We start from the raw sequence: 17,248 nt of genomic DNA on the forward strand, positions 1-17,248 counted from the left end.
ATTTGTCAACTGAGTTAAACTCACGTGACAAATACTTAAAGTATTAACTATAAGATCAAACCACTAAAATTTAATACATAAAAAAGATAATATTGGCGCAAAAGATAATATTGGCGCAAAATTTTATTTTGTAGTGTATATATTGGCGCAATATTTACCTGCAGTGATATTGGCGCAAAAAATGTAACAAATCAAAAAAAGAAATGTAACAAAAAAAAAAGAAGAAGATGTATATATAAAATAAAACGAAAATGTCTTTTGGTACGAATCACAATATGCATTCTTCTATCTGGTTTAATCCATGAATGGTACTCCAAAGCATGAACGCCGTTGGGCGTCCGACACCGTTCTCGCGAATATAACTGTTACCACCAATAATTCACCGGGAACGGAGTCCAATTCCGACACCAACGACGAATATGTTGAGGTCACTCTTGATCTTCATAAAGATGACACCGTCGTTCTCCGCGGCATTGAGCCGGTGGTCTCTACCATTAACCTCGACGGCGGTGTCAACACCACCGTAAATGAAACCACGACATCAACTGCAAGGTCTTCTTCTTCGATGATCAGGAGAAACTCTTCTAGCATGTTGCGACGTTTATCGCATGAGGTGAATGCCAAGGCAAAGCAGTTTTCACAAGAGCTTAAGCGATTCTCATTGAGTCACGCCGTGTCTGATTCGGTATTGGCCGCTCGTGATCTTAGGAAACAACGCGCTCAGCATGATCGAAATCGTTCCTCTACGAAGAAAGCACTCCGTGGATTGAAATTTATTACTAGTAAATCCAATGACGTTGATGCTTGGAATGAGACGCAGAGCAATTTCGATAGATTTGCCAAAGACGGTTTTCTCCATCGTGCCGATTTCGCACAATGCATTGGTTGGTTTCGTTTAATTATTTTTCTGCAAATTTCATTTCAGTTTCTTCTATTCTGCATGTGCATTTTCACTCTAGATTTTGTTTTTAATAGCTTTAATTAGAAACTAGATCATGTAAACTTTATAATTATAAATAGAAATTAAATTCTGCAATATTTTGTTTTCTGTTTTGAAGGTATGGGGAATTCTAAGGAGTTTGGTATGGAAATGTTTGATGCCTTGAATCGTAGACGAAGATCAAAGGTTGAAAAGATAAATAGAGACGAGTTTCGTGAATTTTGGACGCAAATTACCGATCAAAGTTTTGATTCGCGGCTCCAAATCTTCTTTGACATGTAATCATTGATTGATTTTGTTATTCGGTTAAAAGTTCTTAACTCAAGTGTTACCATAATTTGCTTTAGTATTTATTGTTTTACAAGCTTTAGTGATTAAACACACCTTATTATTGCATAACCGTAAAACAAAGTCCCTGAGTTTTTTATATCCTGTGTAACTTTTATCATGATGCTTAAGCACCTTATGTTCCTTCCCTTTCTGCTCCTAATTTTAGTTTTATTCATATTCACAGGGTGGACAAGAACGAAGATGGTAGAATCACGGAAGAAGACGTGAAAGAGGTATAGAGCGGTTTACTTCTTTTAGAATTAGAATATTTCACATTTGTTTTTCTTTTAATTTGAGTTTAGCAATTTATGATAATGATGAATATTAAATACACCAATACTTAATAATGGTAATTTAGTAAAAGTCACATTCTCTCATTCATTTATACATTTTTCTTAATCCATGTAAAATGGTCAAATGAGTAGTGTTCATTGTGGGACGAAGGGAGTAATAGCCAGAGTTAAAACTTTCATTAAACAGTAGTTATATCTCATTCGATTTCCAGATTATTGTGCTAAGTGCTTCAGCAAATAAGTTGTCCAGATTGAAGGAACAAGCTGGAGAATATGCAGCGCTAATCATGGAAGAGTTAGACCGTGAAAGACTTGGTTACATCGAGGTGAGAGATCTTAATGTTTGGTCATGTGATGCATAAAACATGAGTACATTTCTATGCTCAAGCATAAATGAAATTGAAGTTATTGCAATCTGATCTTAAACTGGAGAATAGTTAATTGATCAAACGATCTTATCATTCTCTACTATGTTGTGAATCAAAGAAAATTAATGGCATCACATTTTCTTTCCTGTTTTTTGCCTTATTTATATTTTCATCAAGGGTAAATGTAATATTTTACGAAACCTGTGTGAAACATCATTCTTTTTAGTGTTTTTAAGGCACAATTTTCATAATGCTTGAATTCCCATGTGAGTTTTCTGTTTCTTCCTCAGTTAAGGTGATGCCTTAGACACATTTGTGTGATCTGCATTCTCTTTGCTTTTATGCTCATTGTGTTGTTGCAGCTATGGCAATTGGAGACGCTTCTATTACAAAAGGACACATACCTCAACTACAGCCAGGCTCTAAGCTTCACAAGTCAAACTTTGAGCCAGAACCTACAAGGACTAAGGAAGAAATGTTTGATACGTAGGATGACCCGCAAGTTGCTCTACTATTTGCAAGAAAATTGGAGGAGACTTTGGGTTTTGACACTGTGGATTTCCATAATGATTGGGCTGTTTACATGGAAGTTCATCCAGTACAAGCGAAAAGATGCGTATTATATCATGGGTTATTGTCTACTCATGGCTAAAGGTGGGGCTGAGACCCTGAAGTTCAATATGGCTCTTATACTCTTGCCTGTATGCAGAAACACCATAACTTGGCTTAGGTCTACCAAACTGGCCTACATTGTACCTTTTGATGATAACATCAACTTTCATAAGGTATCCATCATGTAAGACCAACTACAAATATCTTGAATACTCGATTAAAAGTAACCATATATCATATTATATATAATTTTTTTAAATTATCTTTATTTGAGATGGATTTTCTATTTTGTAACAATTTTATTATTAGCAATTAATTTACTGTTTTATATTGGTAATATATTTTCATCATATTACCTTCCTAGAATTCTTTCACCTCTGCGACACCAGAGAAAAAAAAGAAAATAGCAGCATAAAATTACCCGGAAGAAAGCAACAAAATTTATCAGGAGTAACAAAACAGAATATAATGTGTAGTTATGGATGCTTGCAGACAATTGCTGCGGCCATAGTCATTGGAGTTATACTTCATGTCGGGAGTCACCTTGCATGTGATTTCCCAAGACTTGTAAATTCCTCTGAAGATGAGTATAAAAAGTATTTAAATGGCGTATTTGGTGATAGTGCACCCAGTTACGGAGACCTTGTTAAAGGGATAGAGGGTGTGACTGGAATTTTGATGGTCGTTTATATGGCCATTGCATTTATAATTGCAACAAAATGGTTCAGGAGAAATCTCATTAATCTACCTAGACCATTTAATAGGCTTACAGGTTTCAATGCCTTCTGGTATTCACACCATTTATTTGTCATTGTCTATGTCCTTCTCATCATTCACGGTGCAAACCTTTACCTCGTGCGCAAATGGGTCCATCAAACGGTAAGCAATTTGTAGTATCAGATTTTGACTATTTAGTAGTTTTGTCAAATGTTATTTTCATTAAGTTGGTGATTAGTTGCTTGACACATTGATCTCTGTTTCCAGACATGGATGTATCTTGCAATTCCAATTTTACTTTATGCGGGAGAAAGAACACTCAGATTCTTTCGTTCTGGTTTCAACACAGTCCGAATTATAAAGGTAAGCACACAAAAGAAAGTGTTAATTTTGTGCTTCTAAACAGTTCCTGATAAACTCGGATTTTGTTTCCAACCTTGATAACTCTTCACATTAGTCCCAACACTTGACACGAATAAAGGTTTTTATCTATTTTTTCTAGTCACTATAGTTATGTCAAGAGGTGAAGTGACTGACAAATATAAATTTCAAAAACTCCATTGTGTTTCTTTAATATAACAATTGATATTACATATCTTCCCAAGGTTTTGCAATTTGCTTAAATATCTTACATTTGTATTGTGGAAAACATTTTAGGTTGCAATCTATCCTGGAAATGTTCTCACATTGCAAATGTCGAAACCACCCCAATTTCGTTACAAGAGCGGACAATACATGTTTGTACAATGTCCTGCTGTTTCTCCATTTGAGTGGTAAATCGCAATCTATACTTCATGACATCATTCTGCACTATATAATGAATTTATCATTCAGTAAATTCTAACCCTCCTATGCATATTCTATTATTCTCAAAACTGAGGAAATAAATTTAGTCAGTAACCCCTCAAAGATATTATAGCAAAAAAAGGAAGTGAAGTGATTACACTTCCACAAGTAGCTAGGAATTTTTTTTTGGACAACATTATAGCTAGGATTGTTGGTATGTTTCAACATATTGCATTTTTATTGTTGGTATCTGATAGTATAATGTACGCATGACAGGCATCCGTTTTCTATTACCTCATCCCCTGGTGATGACTACCTGAGTGTTCACATCCGACAACTGGGAGATTGGACTTCTGAGCTTAAAAGGGTATTCTCTGAGGCCTGTGAGCCTCCCTTAGCCGGGTTGAGCGGTCTTCTCAGGGCTGATGAAACCACCAAGAAAAGGTACATGATGGGAACCCCATATTTGTGTATCTCGTAAGCTTGTTCTGATGGGAAATAATTTATCATCAGACTCCTGCCATCTTTTGGTCTTCATACAGTTTACCCAAGCTAAGGATAGACGGACCTTACGGCGCACCAGCACAGGACTATGCAAAATATGATGTCCTGTTACTTGTGGGTCTTGGAATAGGAGCAACACCTTTTATCAGCATCCTAAAAGATCTTCTCTATAACATTGTCAAAATGGAGAACCAAGCGGTAAGTTTTATCAGCAAGCAACAAAGTTTCTTTTTAGATCCTATTCTTATGAAAATGTATATAACTTTTGCATGTCACATAAGCCTTGTTCCAGTGACCTTTATTAGAAGTTAAGAGGTCTTTATAATGCGATGAAAGTAGCAATGATGTTTTTTTTTTTAAACAGGAATCAGTTTCTGAATCAAGTAGAGGTTCAAACTCCACCGTTAGGAGCTCAGATCCACTGTTTCGTAATAAAGTTTCTTCTAAACGGAAGAAAACACTGAAGACTACCAACGCTTATTTCTACTGGGTAACAAGAGAACAAGGTTCTTTCGATTGGTTTAAAGGGGTCATGAATGAAGTTGATGAAATAGATAAGAAGGTATTAATTATTACCGCATATTTATTTATCTTGTTAAGACTTCATCTTGAAGTATTCCTGGTATTCCTTTCTTCTGCTGCATGATTAATTAATATTATTAGCATTAGCTAATGTTGAAGGTTAAATTACGGAATTTAGGGAGTTATTGAGATGCACAACTACTTGACCAGTGTATACGAGGAAGGAGATGCCAGATCTGCCCTCGTCACCATGGTGCAAGCCCTTAACCATGCCAAAAATGGAGTTGATATTGTTTCTGGGACTCGGGTAACACATTGGTTTTTTTGGATTACCTACACTTTATGCCTTTTAGTTATACCGAAATATAAAACTAGAATTAGTTTTCCAGCCTTACATAGATTTTAAACCTCCATTTTCTTATTTCAACTTACTATTAGGTGCGAACTCATTTTGCAAGGCCTAGATGGAAGAAGGTTTTCTCTAAAATGTGTTCTAAGCATTGTAATAAACGAATAGGTCAGTCAATCTCCATCAAGCATACATTTAGAGACTTTGTTATTTGTTATTATATCTACTCACATCTTGGTTTGGTATCAGGGGTATTTTATTGTGGAGCACCAATTTTGGCCAAAGAATTGAGCAAGCTTTGTTTCGAGTTCAACAAAAATGGTGCAACAAAATTTGAGTTCCACAAGGAACATTTCTAAGGAATATGGACGGAGCTTTCACATATCATATAAACCTGTCATTTTAGCAACCTATTGTAGGCAGATAGCTAGGACCTTTTTGTATAGAATGTAAAGCAAGAATTGTACATACCGACGGCTATATATCAATGGGCCGTCATACATGTTCATGTGGTGGCATTGCAAGGGAGATGTGTTCATACTCGGCTCCATCAAGTCAGCAACAGTGCTGCAGTTGGAGACCTTAACTGGTGGATTTGCATTCTGGAGGGCCGCATGCATTGTTGGCAGATACATTCACAGGAATATTGACAGTTTTTGAAAGGACTCAGGTCGGTATAAGAGTATTTTGTAAAAAAAAAAGAAGGTTGGTATAGGAGTTGGACAGAGAAGAATGGTTGAGAATGTTGTTTATTAATTATTATTGAAAATTATGTATATTTTTTCAAAAGACTTGTGTAGAATAATTATGATATTGCCATCAACATGCTGTCATTCTTGTAACACTTTGTCCTTGTCGTGTGGTGACTGGTGATGTGTGCTCAAAACCGTTTCCAAATCTTAACAAAGCCGGCACATAAGAGAAGATAACCAATTCTTGTTGGATTCCTTGTGTCGTATATACAAAAAGCTTTTCCATGTGGCCTTTAGGTTTGGTGCTTTGTTTTGCATGAATCTTTTAACAGAGACATTGCATTATATTAATGCAGTCGAACCTCGGTCATCACACTTATCCACCTTAAGGGTGAAATTTCTAGACAGTAAGCTAGTTGACCAAAAAAAAAAGCGTTCGATGTCCGGTGCATATGAAAAAATTATTTATCGAGAGATATAACTTTTTAAATGAATTTTAGTTATCTTAAAAAATTACTCTTCCAAGTCACTATCAAAAAACCAAACAGTACAAAGAATAGAATTGTGGATTCATACCCACATCCCACCATATAAATATCTCAGATCTAATACACTGCAGTTTTTTTTATTTTCATGTGAAGTTATTTCAAACATCACTTCAAATCCCAAATAAATTGACTCAATAAAATAAAAAGGCTTAAATGCAGTTTTACCCCTCTGTTTTGATTAAATCGGAATTTTACCCTTCCTGTTTTAAAACGCGGACTTTTACCCCCCTGTTTTATAATTTTTTGGATTTTGCCCCCCCCCCCCCCCCTAAAATGACCGTAATCGAGTTATCTTTCCACATAATCAAACCTCACTAAATTTGGAGTTACAAAGAGAGATTAATTACCGTTTTAGTGAAGGTATATCCCCAAAATTCTGCACAAAATCTGTTTTCGAGTCACAACTTCAAAACTTCGCACAGAATTCCATTTGGATCCATAATTCACCAAACTGGTACCGAAATGACCGCAATCGAGTTAGTTTTCCACACTATCAAACTCCACTAAATTTGGAGTTACAGAGAGAGATTAATTATCATTTTAGTGAAGGTCTGTCCAAATCAATTATTGTATGGAACTACTACTAGTATTTTTGTCATGTCTCTCACCCTGTAGCTCATTTTTCAATAGTATTTACATGTCCGGAAAGCTAACGAAATTACCCTTGTTGTCATTTAAATTTCGTCAAATTTGGAGTTACGATGTGTTTGAGAGACGATGTTGAATTTGAAGGTCATAAGTAGATTTCTGCAAAATTAGTAATTGGAAAGACATTCACTGAAACGGTAATTAATCTCTCTTTGTAACTCCAAATTTAGTGGGGTTTGATTCTGTGGAAAGCTAACTCGATTATGGTCATTTTGGTATCCGTTTGGTGAATTATTGATCCAAATTGAGTTGTGTGCGAAGCTTTGAAGTTGTGACTCGAAAACATATTTTGTGCAGAATTTTGGGGGTCATACCTTTACTAAAACGGTAATTATTCTCTGTTTGTAACTCCAAATTTAGTGGGGTTTGATTCTGTGGAAAGATAACTCGATTACGGTCATTTCAATATCCGTTTGGTGAATTATTGATTCAAATTGAGTTGTGTGCGAAGCTTTGAAGTTGTGACTCGAAAGCAGAATTTTAGGGGGGGCCAAAATCCAAAAAATTATAAAACATAGAGGTAAAAGTCCGCGTTTTAAAACGAGGGGGTAAAATTCCGATTTAATCAAAACAGAAGGGCAAAACTGCATTTAAGCCTAAAATAAAATAGAGTTGATTGAATGGCCTATATGTGTAAAGTTTGGAAGCTGAAAAACACAAAACTAAAGAATGGGTAACTTAACTAACTGTACCCTATTAAAAAAGGATTAATTAAAATAAACCTTGTTATTAATACCACTTGAATCAACTTGTATTGAACACGCAAGAATAAACTCTACCGTACTATATGTATATTTATAAACTAACATATACATGCATTCCAATTATTTCACCTCCAAAATAATAAATTCCCTCAAATCCTTAATCTTCATCTAATTCTGTAACTGAAAAATCACTAAGTCCCCTCAAGAACCATATATCTCATCTTACAACAAAACATTATGCTGAGACATCGCGATCAAACAATTAACTTACCAAGAAATCACAACATCATGTACAAGCCAGTACACCAAGAACGAAGTAGCAAATGTTTTGTGTTTATTTTCGCCGCATTTGTTTTCTGTTGTGCAGTTTTATTAATCTCTGCATCCATATTACGATTACGAAATCCAGAGATCACGTTAATATCAGCAACATTGAATCAAACCAGTTATAATGCTAGTTCATCATCGCCTTCATTCAACGTGACAATCATTGCATATTTGAGTATTTGGAACCCAAATTTCGGTGGAATATTCAATTATGAGTATAGCAATATGAAAGTATTGTTATATTCAGGTGTTAAAGTTGGTGTTACAAAAATTCCTAATGATAGAGTGAACCAAAGAGAAACCAAACATGTTAATGTTACAGTGATTGCGAAGTTTGCTAAGGTAATTGTTGATCTTAATTCAAGGATGTTGAATGTTACAGGTTATGTGAGATTTAATGGTATTATTGAATTGATGAAGATTTTTCACAAGAGAAAGATAATAGATATGGCTTGCATTATGAATCTCAATTTGACATCACAAGCAATTCAAGGGATTCATTGTTAATAAGAATTTTTGTTTATGTTTGATCTTTGTGTTCTTTTTGTTTTTGCCTTTTTTGTAGTTTTTTTCTTGGTTACTTTACTTTGAGCATAAATCTAACTACATGTTTTACTGTTTGTCTTGCAAATTTGCTACAAATTTAGTGTCGGAATATTTTAGTTCTTTAATGACTGATTTAGAGAATGTATGCATCAGATAAACTACAAATCAATATCTAAATCATCCTAAATCAGATACTATGAATTCCGGATACGTAATAAGATATCGAGATTGTATGCATGTAAAATACTTGAAAGAAACTACACAGTAATTTTTCTTAAATATAAACTCGTATTTTTTATCTAGTAAAAAAAAATAGTCTTTTCATATTCTTATGTTTTCTTTTCATATTCACTCTTTTCTTTTTTTCTTTTTTCATGTTATAATCTTTTGAGGCAAATTTTTTTCATGTTCTTCTGTTGAAACAACTTTTCATATTCGGTAAATATTCTATTTAGCAAAATGTATGAATATTTGTGTTAATATTTTTCATGTCTTTAAAATAAGTTAAAAACATTTTTCATTATCCAATATAGATATGTCCAATTTTCGGAGTATCAAGATTTCATACTAATTTTGTCAAAAAGATTTCATATTAATGTTAGATATCGATTTAACATTTCACCACTAAATTGTTCACAAATATATCTTGTAAAAATAGCTCAGTTGGTATTTACTAGGAACATTGTTGGAGACTCAAAATCATACTTATCATTCAAGTGTTTGTGTATATATGTTTTAATAAATAGTTTTGTTGGTTGGGTTAGTTGACATAAGAGTTTAATTGACTGACGGTATAAAATAGTTTTATATCATCATCCAATAAATAATCATCATTTTATCATGTCAAGAAAGTGGAGTGATGTGACGGAAAACATGGTTGATATTGGTTGACAGTGTAAATTTTTTTTACACCGTCGATGCATATCAATTAAATCCATTAACACCTAAAAAAAGAGGCAAACAGATGATTAAATTTAAAATACAAAACTTAAATTTTAAACGAAATTAAAAATAAGTAATGACTAACTAAGACGAAATTGCAAAAATTGCCTCTTATATATTATTTTATAGTAATTGAACAAATAAATCTTGAAATAAAATTGTGATGAAACACCATTGTACCCCAAAAAGAAAAATGAAAATTTTTTGACAATAAAGAAAACTGAAATTAAACACCAAAAATGTGTGTTTCTGAATTGAAAAAGAGAAAACTTGAAAATTTCTCATCCCACCTACCCACTTTCTCACCACACCCCTGGAAATTCCATTTTTGCCCTTGGTCAAAAAATTCGGAACGCGTTTTCCGAATTTTTTGCCTTTAAAAACAACTTCGGAATGTGTTTTCCGAATTTTTTTCAAATTTGAACTAAAAAAATTCGTAAAACGCGTTCCGAATTTTTTGACTAAGGGCAAAAATGGAATTTCCAGGAGTGTGGTGAGAAAGTGGGTAGTGGGATGAGAAATTTTCGACATATAATGTGCTAAAGTGGGCCTTTTTAGATAGTACCAAGAAAAGTGGGCCTAAAAAAAGAGATGAGAAGCAGATATAATTTATTTTTATTTAAAAAATTTAAAATTCGAATTTTAATTTTTCCTCCATACTTTTTTTTTTGACAAACACAAACTTAAAACATTTCATTAATCAAAATAGTTTCAATACAAGTAGGTATCCTCTCAAGATAATAGCGACTAGCCCAAGAAATGGCCGCTCTACTTTTTCCTCCATACTTAAGAGTTAAAATGTATGAATCTGACTATTATGGAAAAGAAAAAAATATCAGTGATTAACTCCTACCTATCATTTTTTTAGTCAAAAAAAAAACTCCTACCTATCATTTTTGTCAAAAAAAAGTCCTACCTATCATTATTTAGCCAACTATAATTATGCTATAATTGCTAATTAATCGGCTTACTTGTGTTTGTGTACACTTTCTTCAAACATATAGATGGATGAATTGGCCACAATTAAAAACTCAGGAACCAAGAGTGATTTCTAATATGGTTATTAGAATTTGGCCGGATTAAATTCAACTATACAAAATTGATTTATAAGGTGATGATTGTTCAACCATTTATATAACTCTCAAGACATATTCTTCATACTTAAGACTAGATATTTGAAGTGTGATCCAGTAGTGGTGACTTATTAGTAGGTAGCTCAAGAATCTTTGATAACCTCAATTGTATAAAATCAAATCGGAAGATGAAAACTATCTACTACCACTCATAAAAATATGTTTTCAGATTACATATCACACGAAATTGTGCACAAAATACTAACAAAGTTAGTTGTAGGAGAAGTAAAAAAAAAAAAAAAAAAGTTAATCGTGAATACCACGTGCAAATATGCTTATATGGACTGTTCTTATTAGTTGTTGGATAAATACCTCTAAATTATTAAGAGGTAGAATAGACATCACCAAACAAAGTTATCCACGTATTATCCACATAATTATTTTGAACAAGATAACCAACATGATTATTAAGATAGTTTCTTTTAGCGTCATATGAATTTTTCATGCGTCCTATTTTTACTTATCCGTTAAGTAATAGATGAGTAAAAATGATTTTTTTTTGAAAAAAAAAGTAATAGATTATATTTGAAAAACTCATAAACATAAAAAAAAAAAATAAAAAAAAAAAAAAAACACTGTCAATTATCAATCATCTCTCAAACTGAGTCCAAATCCAAACTCTAATTTTGTGGGGCCGACTTTCAAAACGACGTGGCTTTCCTTAGAAGAGGTATCTTTGGGTCCAAGTCCAAATGCGACACAAAGAGACAAATTCAATATCCTACGTTGTCTCTTCTCTCCAGCACAAAGTATCCCTGCACCAAAAAACTACTAATTATTCTAACAATAATAATTAATTAGAAAAGAAAAACAACACAGCTTCACCAATTCCAACATACCATCACACACATGTGATTGCGCTAAACAAAGATTAATACTCTCCGTCTCAAAATTTAAACATAGTCTACGTTAATGTATAATTTTAATTACTAATATCTTTTTATTTATAAAAATTATTGTTCCATACCACAATATAAGTTACTTGACACTTTTACACGTATTTGGATTAAAATTTGATATTTGACCTTGTCTATGAAAAATTATATGTTTGAAAGTAGAATTCGATCATCACACTCCACCAAGACAATGATTTTTGGCGACGGAATCATGACCCAAGAAGGATTTACTTTGTTAGCTTGAATTATACAGCTCTTGTGTATATGTTATTCCATAAGAAAATATTCATGTCTTGTTTAGAGTTTGAAAGAGTTAGGCCTCTCAAAAAATTATTGTCATCTCGTGGCAATTTTTTTTTGTTAGTCAAATAACCTAGTGGTTTCTTTTTGATAAAATTTCTACTCACGACATCTTTTTTTGTCCTAGGATATATTATAGAGGATACAAACACCATCCCTTATGTTTTTTGTGGCGGTTTTGATGAGACTGCTCGACGACAGTTCTTTTTGCAGTTTTTGATTCTTTCGGAGTTGGTCTAAGATTAGGCCGGGTCTAATTTTGATTTGGCATTCAGTGATGTGGTCCAGTTAAAAATCTCGTAGTGGTATCATCTTCTTTAGGTGAGTGTTGAATACTTGGTGGATAAAATTAAACTTTCCTCTTAAAATGGTAAGACTTTCATATCACTCATATACTTTATATGAACGGGGTAGAACATATCTTGTGTTTGGGTCAATAGCAAACAGTGGTGATTATCTATTTGGAAGGTGTGTTGTTGTTTTCTTGTTGTATATGTATAGTGGCTATTTTGTGTCTTTATCGATGGTTTGTTTTTTTCCCTACGGATGAGGGCACACACTCACTTTGTAAATTAAGGGTGTGTTTGATTTGAGAGAAGGAAATTAAGAAGAAAGAAAAACACATAAATTAATGAATAAATTTAGATTAAACCCTAATTAATTAGTCAAAAAAAAAAAAGACTAAACCAAGTTCATTCATTGATTTATATGTTTTCCTTCTCTCTTTTCTTTGTTAAAACCAAACACAAGAACATCATCAAATGAATCTCAATTACTGATTATCTTGAGATGTTAGTCTTTAAGATTGCACACATAAAAACATTAATTTTAAGCGACTAAATTTAATTTAGTGATGAGAAATTTGAATAATATACATAAAGATCTCGAATTAGATATTTGCTCTTCTGATGTACAGTATAAACCCAAATTAAAGAAAACAACAAGATGAGCATGCAAGAAAGAAAGTTGTTGCATTTTCCACTCTCCAATGTGAAATTCCACTTCAACCAACCCTGTTGGGTCAAATGCACTTTTTCTTTCTTTCTTTCATCCATCCAAAAAGAAAATCACACTTTCACTGCTCATGTCCCTATCTTTCTTTCTTTCCCACTTCTCTGACCGCATTTTCCCTTCTCTCAAGTAACTATGAGAGTATTCAATTAAAAAAATCAACACCAATTAGGCAATTATTACTTGAACAATATTTTTCACCATTATTATTATCTTGGTTTCTTGCTACCAACACATTGACCAGCTGAGCTAACAAAGTAATCAATTCAATTGAATGCTGCTACCAAAACAATTTCCACTTATGGTTTGGTTTGGTACTTTTGAATCTTGGCCACATTACTCATAGATATTCATAACCAAAAGAAGGTTAGCTATAGCTACAGTACATTTAAGTAATTAATATCATAAAATAGAAGCACATTATTATAAAGAAAGAAAAGTACATTAAATTAAATTAGATTTTACATGCAGAAAAGATCTGATTCTTACTTCACTTTATCGGAAAGAAGAGCTTTACAATTTACACTACCAAGGTAAACAAAAAAAAACAAAAGAGACATTGAACAAAAGAAAGAGCTTTTCCTTCATTCATCTCAGACAACTATGCTTACATGCCCATTACTTTAAAGTTCAACTTTGACTATTTTTCTCCACTTTGCAAAGTGCAAAATCTAAGTCTAAATATTACTACTACAAATTAATTAATATAATAAAATCCTAGCTAGGTAGGTACATTTTCCTTTATATTTATACAAAGGAACTCAACTTTGAAATTTCCCATCCTTGTTCAACCTGAAAGTCGTTTGTCACTGGATTTCCTTGACAATTCTGGTGACATCTCCCGCAATGGATCGCTCACAGAACGTGGTAGTTGAGAAGAAGACTCATCACACTCTACAAAAGTCAAACTCTCTTAAAACCATTACTACCAAAATTAATTAAAATCAACATCATAAAGGAATGGTACTCTTCACCTCATAAGCTCAAAGAACAACATAAATCAACATTTTAAGTTATGTTTGGCAAAGAAATTCATTTAGTTTTTAAGTTTGCTTATAACAAATCAATTTATAGCGAATAATTTATAAGATAGCTAAGTTAACCAATAACAGATAAACTAATTAATTGAATTTATAATATTTAGTAAAATTATGAAATTACAAACAATAACTCATAAACTTAACCATACTAGTATTTTTTTTGTCATATAAACTTATGAAGTAGCTTAACCATACTAGTAGCTTAACCTTAATCTTAACCTTAACATAGTTAGAAAAGACTTGGCTTTTAAGTCTTGGTATTTTACCTTTAAGCTATTGTTGTAGTACGAAGGCACTGATATATTAAGACATTCTATCATTGTTTTACTCGTTGTTTAACGGCTTTCTTAAAAAGGCAAACATCAATTGTCTCAAATTGGCAACCAAACACGAGTAAAACAATGATAGAATGCCATAATACATGAGTGGCTTGGTACTACAACAGTAACTTAAAAGGTAAAATACCAATAACAAATGCCAAGACTTAAGCCAAGTCTTTTCTCACTGTATTAAGGTATTAAGGTTAAGCTACTAGTATGGTCAAGGTAAAATCCTACTTATTATAGGAGTATTTAAAATAATTTATACACCTACTTAGTCAATTTTTTGCTCCTAAATTTATGATTTAATTAAAAATAATTATAAGCATAAAATTTACCTCTAGAAGCATTGAAGGATCTCTTACAATGTAAAATGGCTCCTTGAATCCCATCTTGCTGCTGCAAAAGTGAATCATCACGCCGTTTCGACGAAACTAACGCCGGAGGAGAAGCCGCCACTGCCGACGACGCCGAACGGCTTTTTCCTAAATGTTTGTAAACAACTCTTAGCCCTGCCGGAATATTCCCCTGTTTCTGACTCTGACTCTTAGCACTATTTTCTTCACTTTCAGCAACGGTTTCACCTTCCGTTGCTATTTCAGCTTCAACCTTTTCACTTGATTTTTCACCATGACTATACCTACGAGAAACTCTAATGTAAAGAGGTTTCACCATTTTCAAATACTTATGCATAACTACATCTTTAGAGAAACGTTTCTCTTCCAAAGGTGACAATGGTTCATGATGTTCTGTTGTGTTCTGTTTCTTGTTGTTGATGTTGTTGTTTCCTTTGGAACTGTTGTCTCTTGTGAAAAGTGAAACTATAGGAACTTCTTCAACTTTGAATTTGATTCTGTTTCTGTCTGGTTTTTGTTGTTTCTTTTCTGTAACAGAATCTGGTTTTGGTTTCTTGAGACCAGACATGAAGACACGAAATTTTGTTGCTGATTTTAGCAATGAAGCAGTGAATTGAGGTTTGGAGTTAGGTTCGGAAGTGTTGTTGTTGAAAATAAAGGAAGGTTTAAACTGAACTAATTTTCCTTTGAAGAATAAATCTTGTGAAGGAGATAGTGAAAGATTTGCATCACTTCGTTCGTTGTTTGAAGGTGATAGTGTTATCTTAAACTCACCATCTTCTTCAGATTCTTCTTCTTCATTTTCTTCATCATTTTCTTCTTGTTGTTGTTGGTTGTTATGGTTGGTTTCTTCGGAAACATTGTCTTCTTCTTCTTCTGGTGCAGTAAACTCTAAGTCAAAGAAAGGGCCTTCATCTTCGTTGTTATCGTCGTCGTCGTCGCTGCTGGTGGTGGTATCAGCGGTTGTGAGGATGGTGGTGGTGTTGACGGTGGTGGTGGTGGAATCAGTGGTGGAAGGTGGAAGACCAACTATAGTACCACCTGCTCTCCAGTATTTGAGCAAGCTAAAAGCTTCCATTGTTGGGAGAGCCAGTATAGTTAAATGAGCTAAAGAGAGAAGAAGATACAGTGAGATTTTTGGGTGGTGGGTGTGAAGAAAAAGAGGAAAAAGAAAGAAAAGTGTGAATATTTTTTTGGATGGTTACTTAATGGACAATGCAATAGTAAATGGGGGTGACAGAGAAAAGAGATGGTTTTGAATTTGTGTACTAGATACTCCCATAATGAATGAGTCAGTTGACTGGTTCACGCATAATAAAAATTACAACAATTTGATATTTTGAAAATATATATCGAGATAAATCCAACAATATCATATATGTTAATATTTATTTATATTAATTTATTAGTAAAAAAATAATATCTAAAACATGATATGTGAATAATGCATAGTCAAATAAACCCGGGAAGGAGAAAGCATCATGATTTATGACGACTCACTATAATTTTCAACCGTAATTCTATATATTTACCATAATACCAAATGCAGTGAGACAAGTCTTACAATATATTGACAAATATAAGAAAAAGTACATTTTTTATATTCATTGAATAACATATGTATCCGGACTATAATACAAACTAGATACATTTGTTATTCAATGAATTTAAAAGTGAATTTTTGCCTATATTTATGTTCGGAGGGAGTATAAATTTATTTTATCATCGGATCAATATGTTATCTTATATTAATCTTTTAGCCACTAAACTATTTGATAAAAAATAAATAATCTGCTATAAAATTTATCTCATTTATCCATCTGTATTAAGAAAAATCTTTAAATTTTGTGTGTGAATTAATTATCTTTAATGGTCCGTTTGATTTTATGAAAAAAAAATGATAAAAAAAAAATTACAAAAACCATTTTTCGTAATTTTTTTTTTCCCACTTTAAGTTGGCAGAGAACGAGAAACATAACACAATATATACATGAGCCTCTATACTAAATAAAACTAACCACATTATCATAAAATTTCAAATTGGAATTGGTATAAAAATATTGAATATAATAACATGAATATTGTGGATGGAGAGCTAAAATACAGTTGTGAAATTAGTTTACTATTGAATTGAATAATGGAATAGTGGTACTACTACATAAGGCAGTGTTTGTCAGTTTGCTTGGTTGCAGGGTAGTCATGTGAAAGCGGTCAGATAAATACGGAGAGATAGTAATTAAAATTGCAGGAGCAGACTGAGTAGTGTACAGTGTAGACTGTAGAGTAGCTTTCATTCATTATTGAATTTGAATGAATGAAATGAAATGAATTCAATGATTCAAAAGAATACCCAATTTTTTCCGT

The 17,248-nt window shown here is 32.9% G+C and overlaps 2 protein-coding genes across 2 annotated transcripts; one reads left to right on the plus strand and one right to left on the minus strand.

Annotated features, from left to right (window-relative positions):
- Positions 1-168: 168 nt before the first annotated feature.
- LOC123911035 (respiratory burst oxidase homolog protein A-like) lies at positions 169-6,260 on the plus strand. The gene is made up of 14 exons (XM_045962350.1): positions 169-884; positions 1,059-1,218; positions 1,455-1,503; positions 1,776-1,889; positions 2,294-2,716; positions 3,036-3,422; positions 3,528-3,623; positions 3,918-4,033; positions 4,323-4,490; positions 4,589-4,748; positions 4,915-5,112; positions 5,251-5,379; positions 5,511-5,589; positions 5,671-6,260. The coding sequence occupies exons 1-14, from the start codon at positions 302-304 to the stop codon at positions 5,778-5,780; spliced, it is 2,772 nt and encodes a 923-aa protein (XP_045818306.1). The 5' UTR covers positions 169-301; the 3' UTR covers positions 5,781-6,260.
- Positions 6,261-13,634: 7,374 nt separating this feature from the next.
- On the minus strand, positions 13,635-16,132 carry LOC123910506 (probable membrane-associated kinase regulator 2). Its single transcript, XM_045961633.1, has 2 exons — positions 14,867-16,132; positions 13,635-14,062 (listed from the first exon to the last, which is right to left on the minus strand). Exons 1-2 carry the CDS (start codon positions 15,960-15,962, stop codon positions 13,956-13,958), a joined length of 1,203 nt encoding a protein of 400 aa, XP_045817589.1. The 5' UTR covers positions 15,963-16,132; the 3' UTR covers positions 13,635-13,955.
- Between the last annotated feature and the right edge of the window lie 1,116 nt (positions 16,133-17,248).

The sequence above is a fragment of the Trifolium pratense genome, linkage group LG2 (genome assembly GCF_020283565.1).
Source record: "Trifolium pratense cultivar HEN17-A07 linkage group LG2, ARS_RC_1.1, whole genome shotgun sequence".
NCBI lineage: Eukaryota > Viridiplantae > Streptophyta > Magnoliopsida > Fabales > Fabaceae > Trifolium > Trifolium pratense.

Excerpts from the sequence above, each read along its gene's own strand:
- LOC123910506 (XM_045961633.1), bottom strand. The coding sequence starts at position 15,962 with ATGGAAGCTTTTAGCTTGCTCAAATACTGGAGAGCAGGTGGTACTATA. Across the intron at positions 14,063-14,866 it reads ATCCTTCAATGCTTCTAGAG|AGTGTGATGAGTCTTCTTCT; the intron begins GTAAATTTTATG and ends TGACTTTTGTAG.
- LOC123911035 (XM_045962350.1), top strand. The coding sequence starts at position 302 with ATGAATGGTACTCCAAAGCATGAACGCCGTTGGGCGTCCGACACCGTT. Across the intron at positions 4,749-4,914 it reads TCAAAATGGAGAACCAAGCG|GAATCAGTTTCTGAATCAAG; the intron begins GTAAGTTTTATC and ends TTTTTTAAACAG. Across the intron at positions 5,113-5,250 it reads TTGATGAAATAGATAAGAAG|GGAGTTATTGAGATGCACAA; the intron begins GTATTAATTATT and ends TACGGAATTTAG.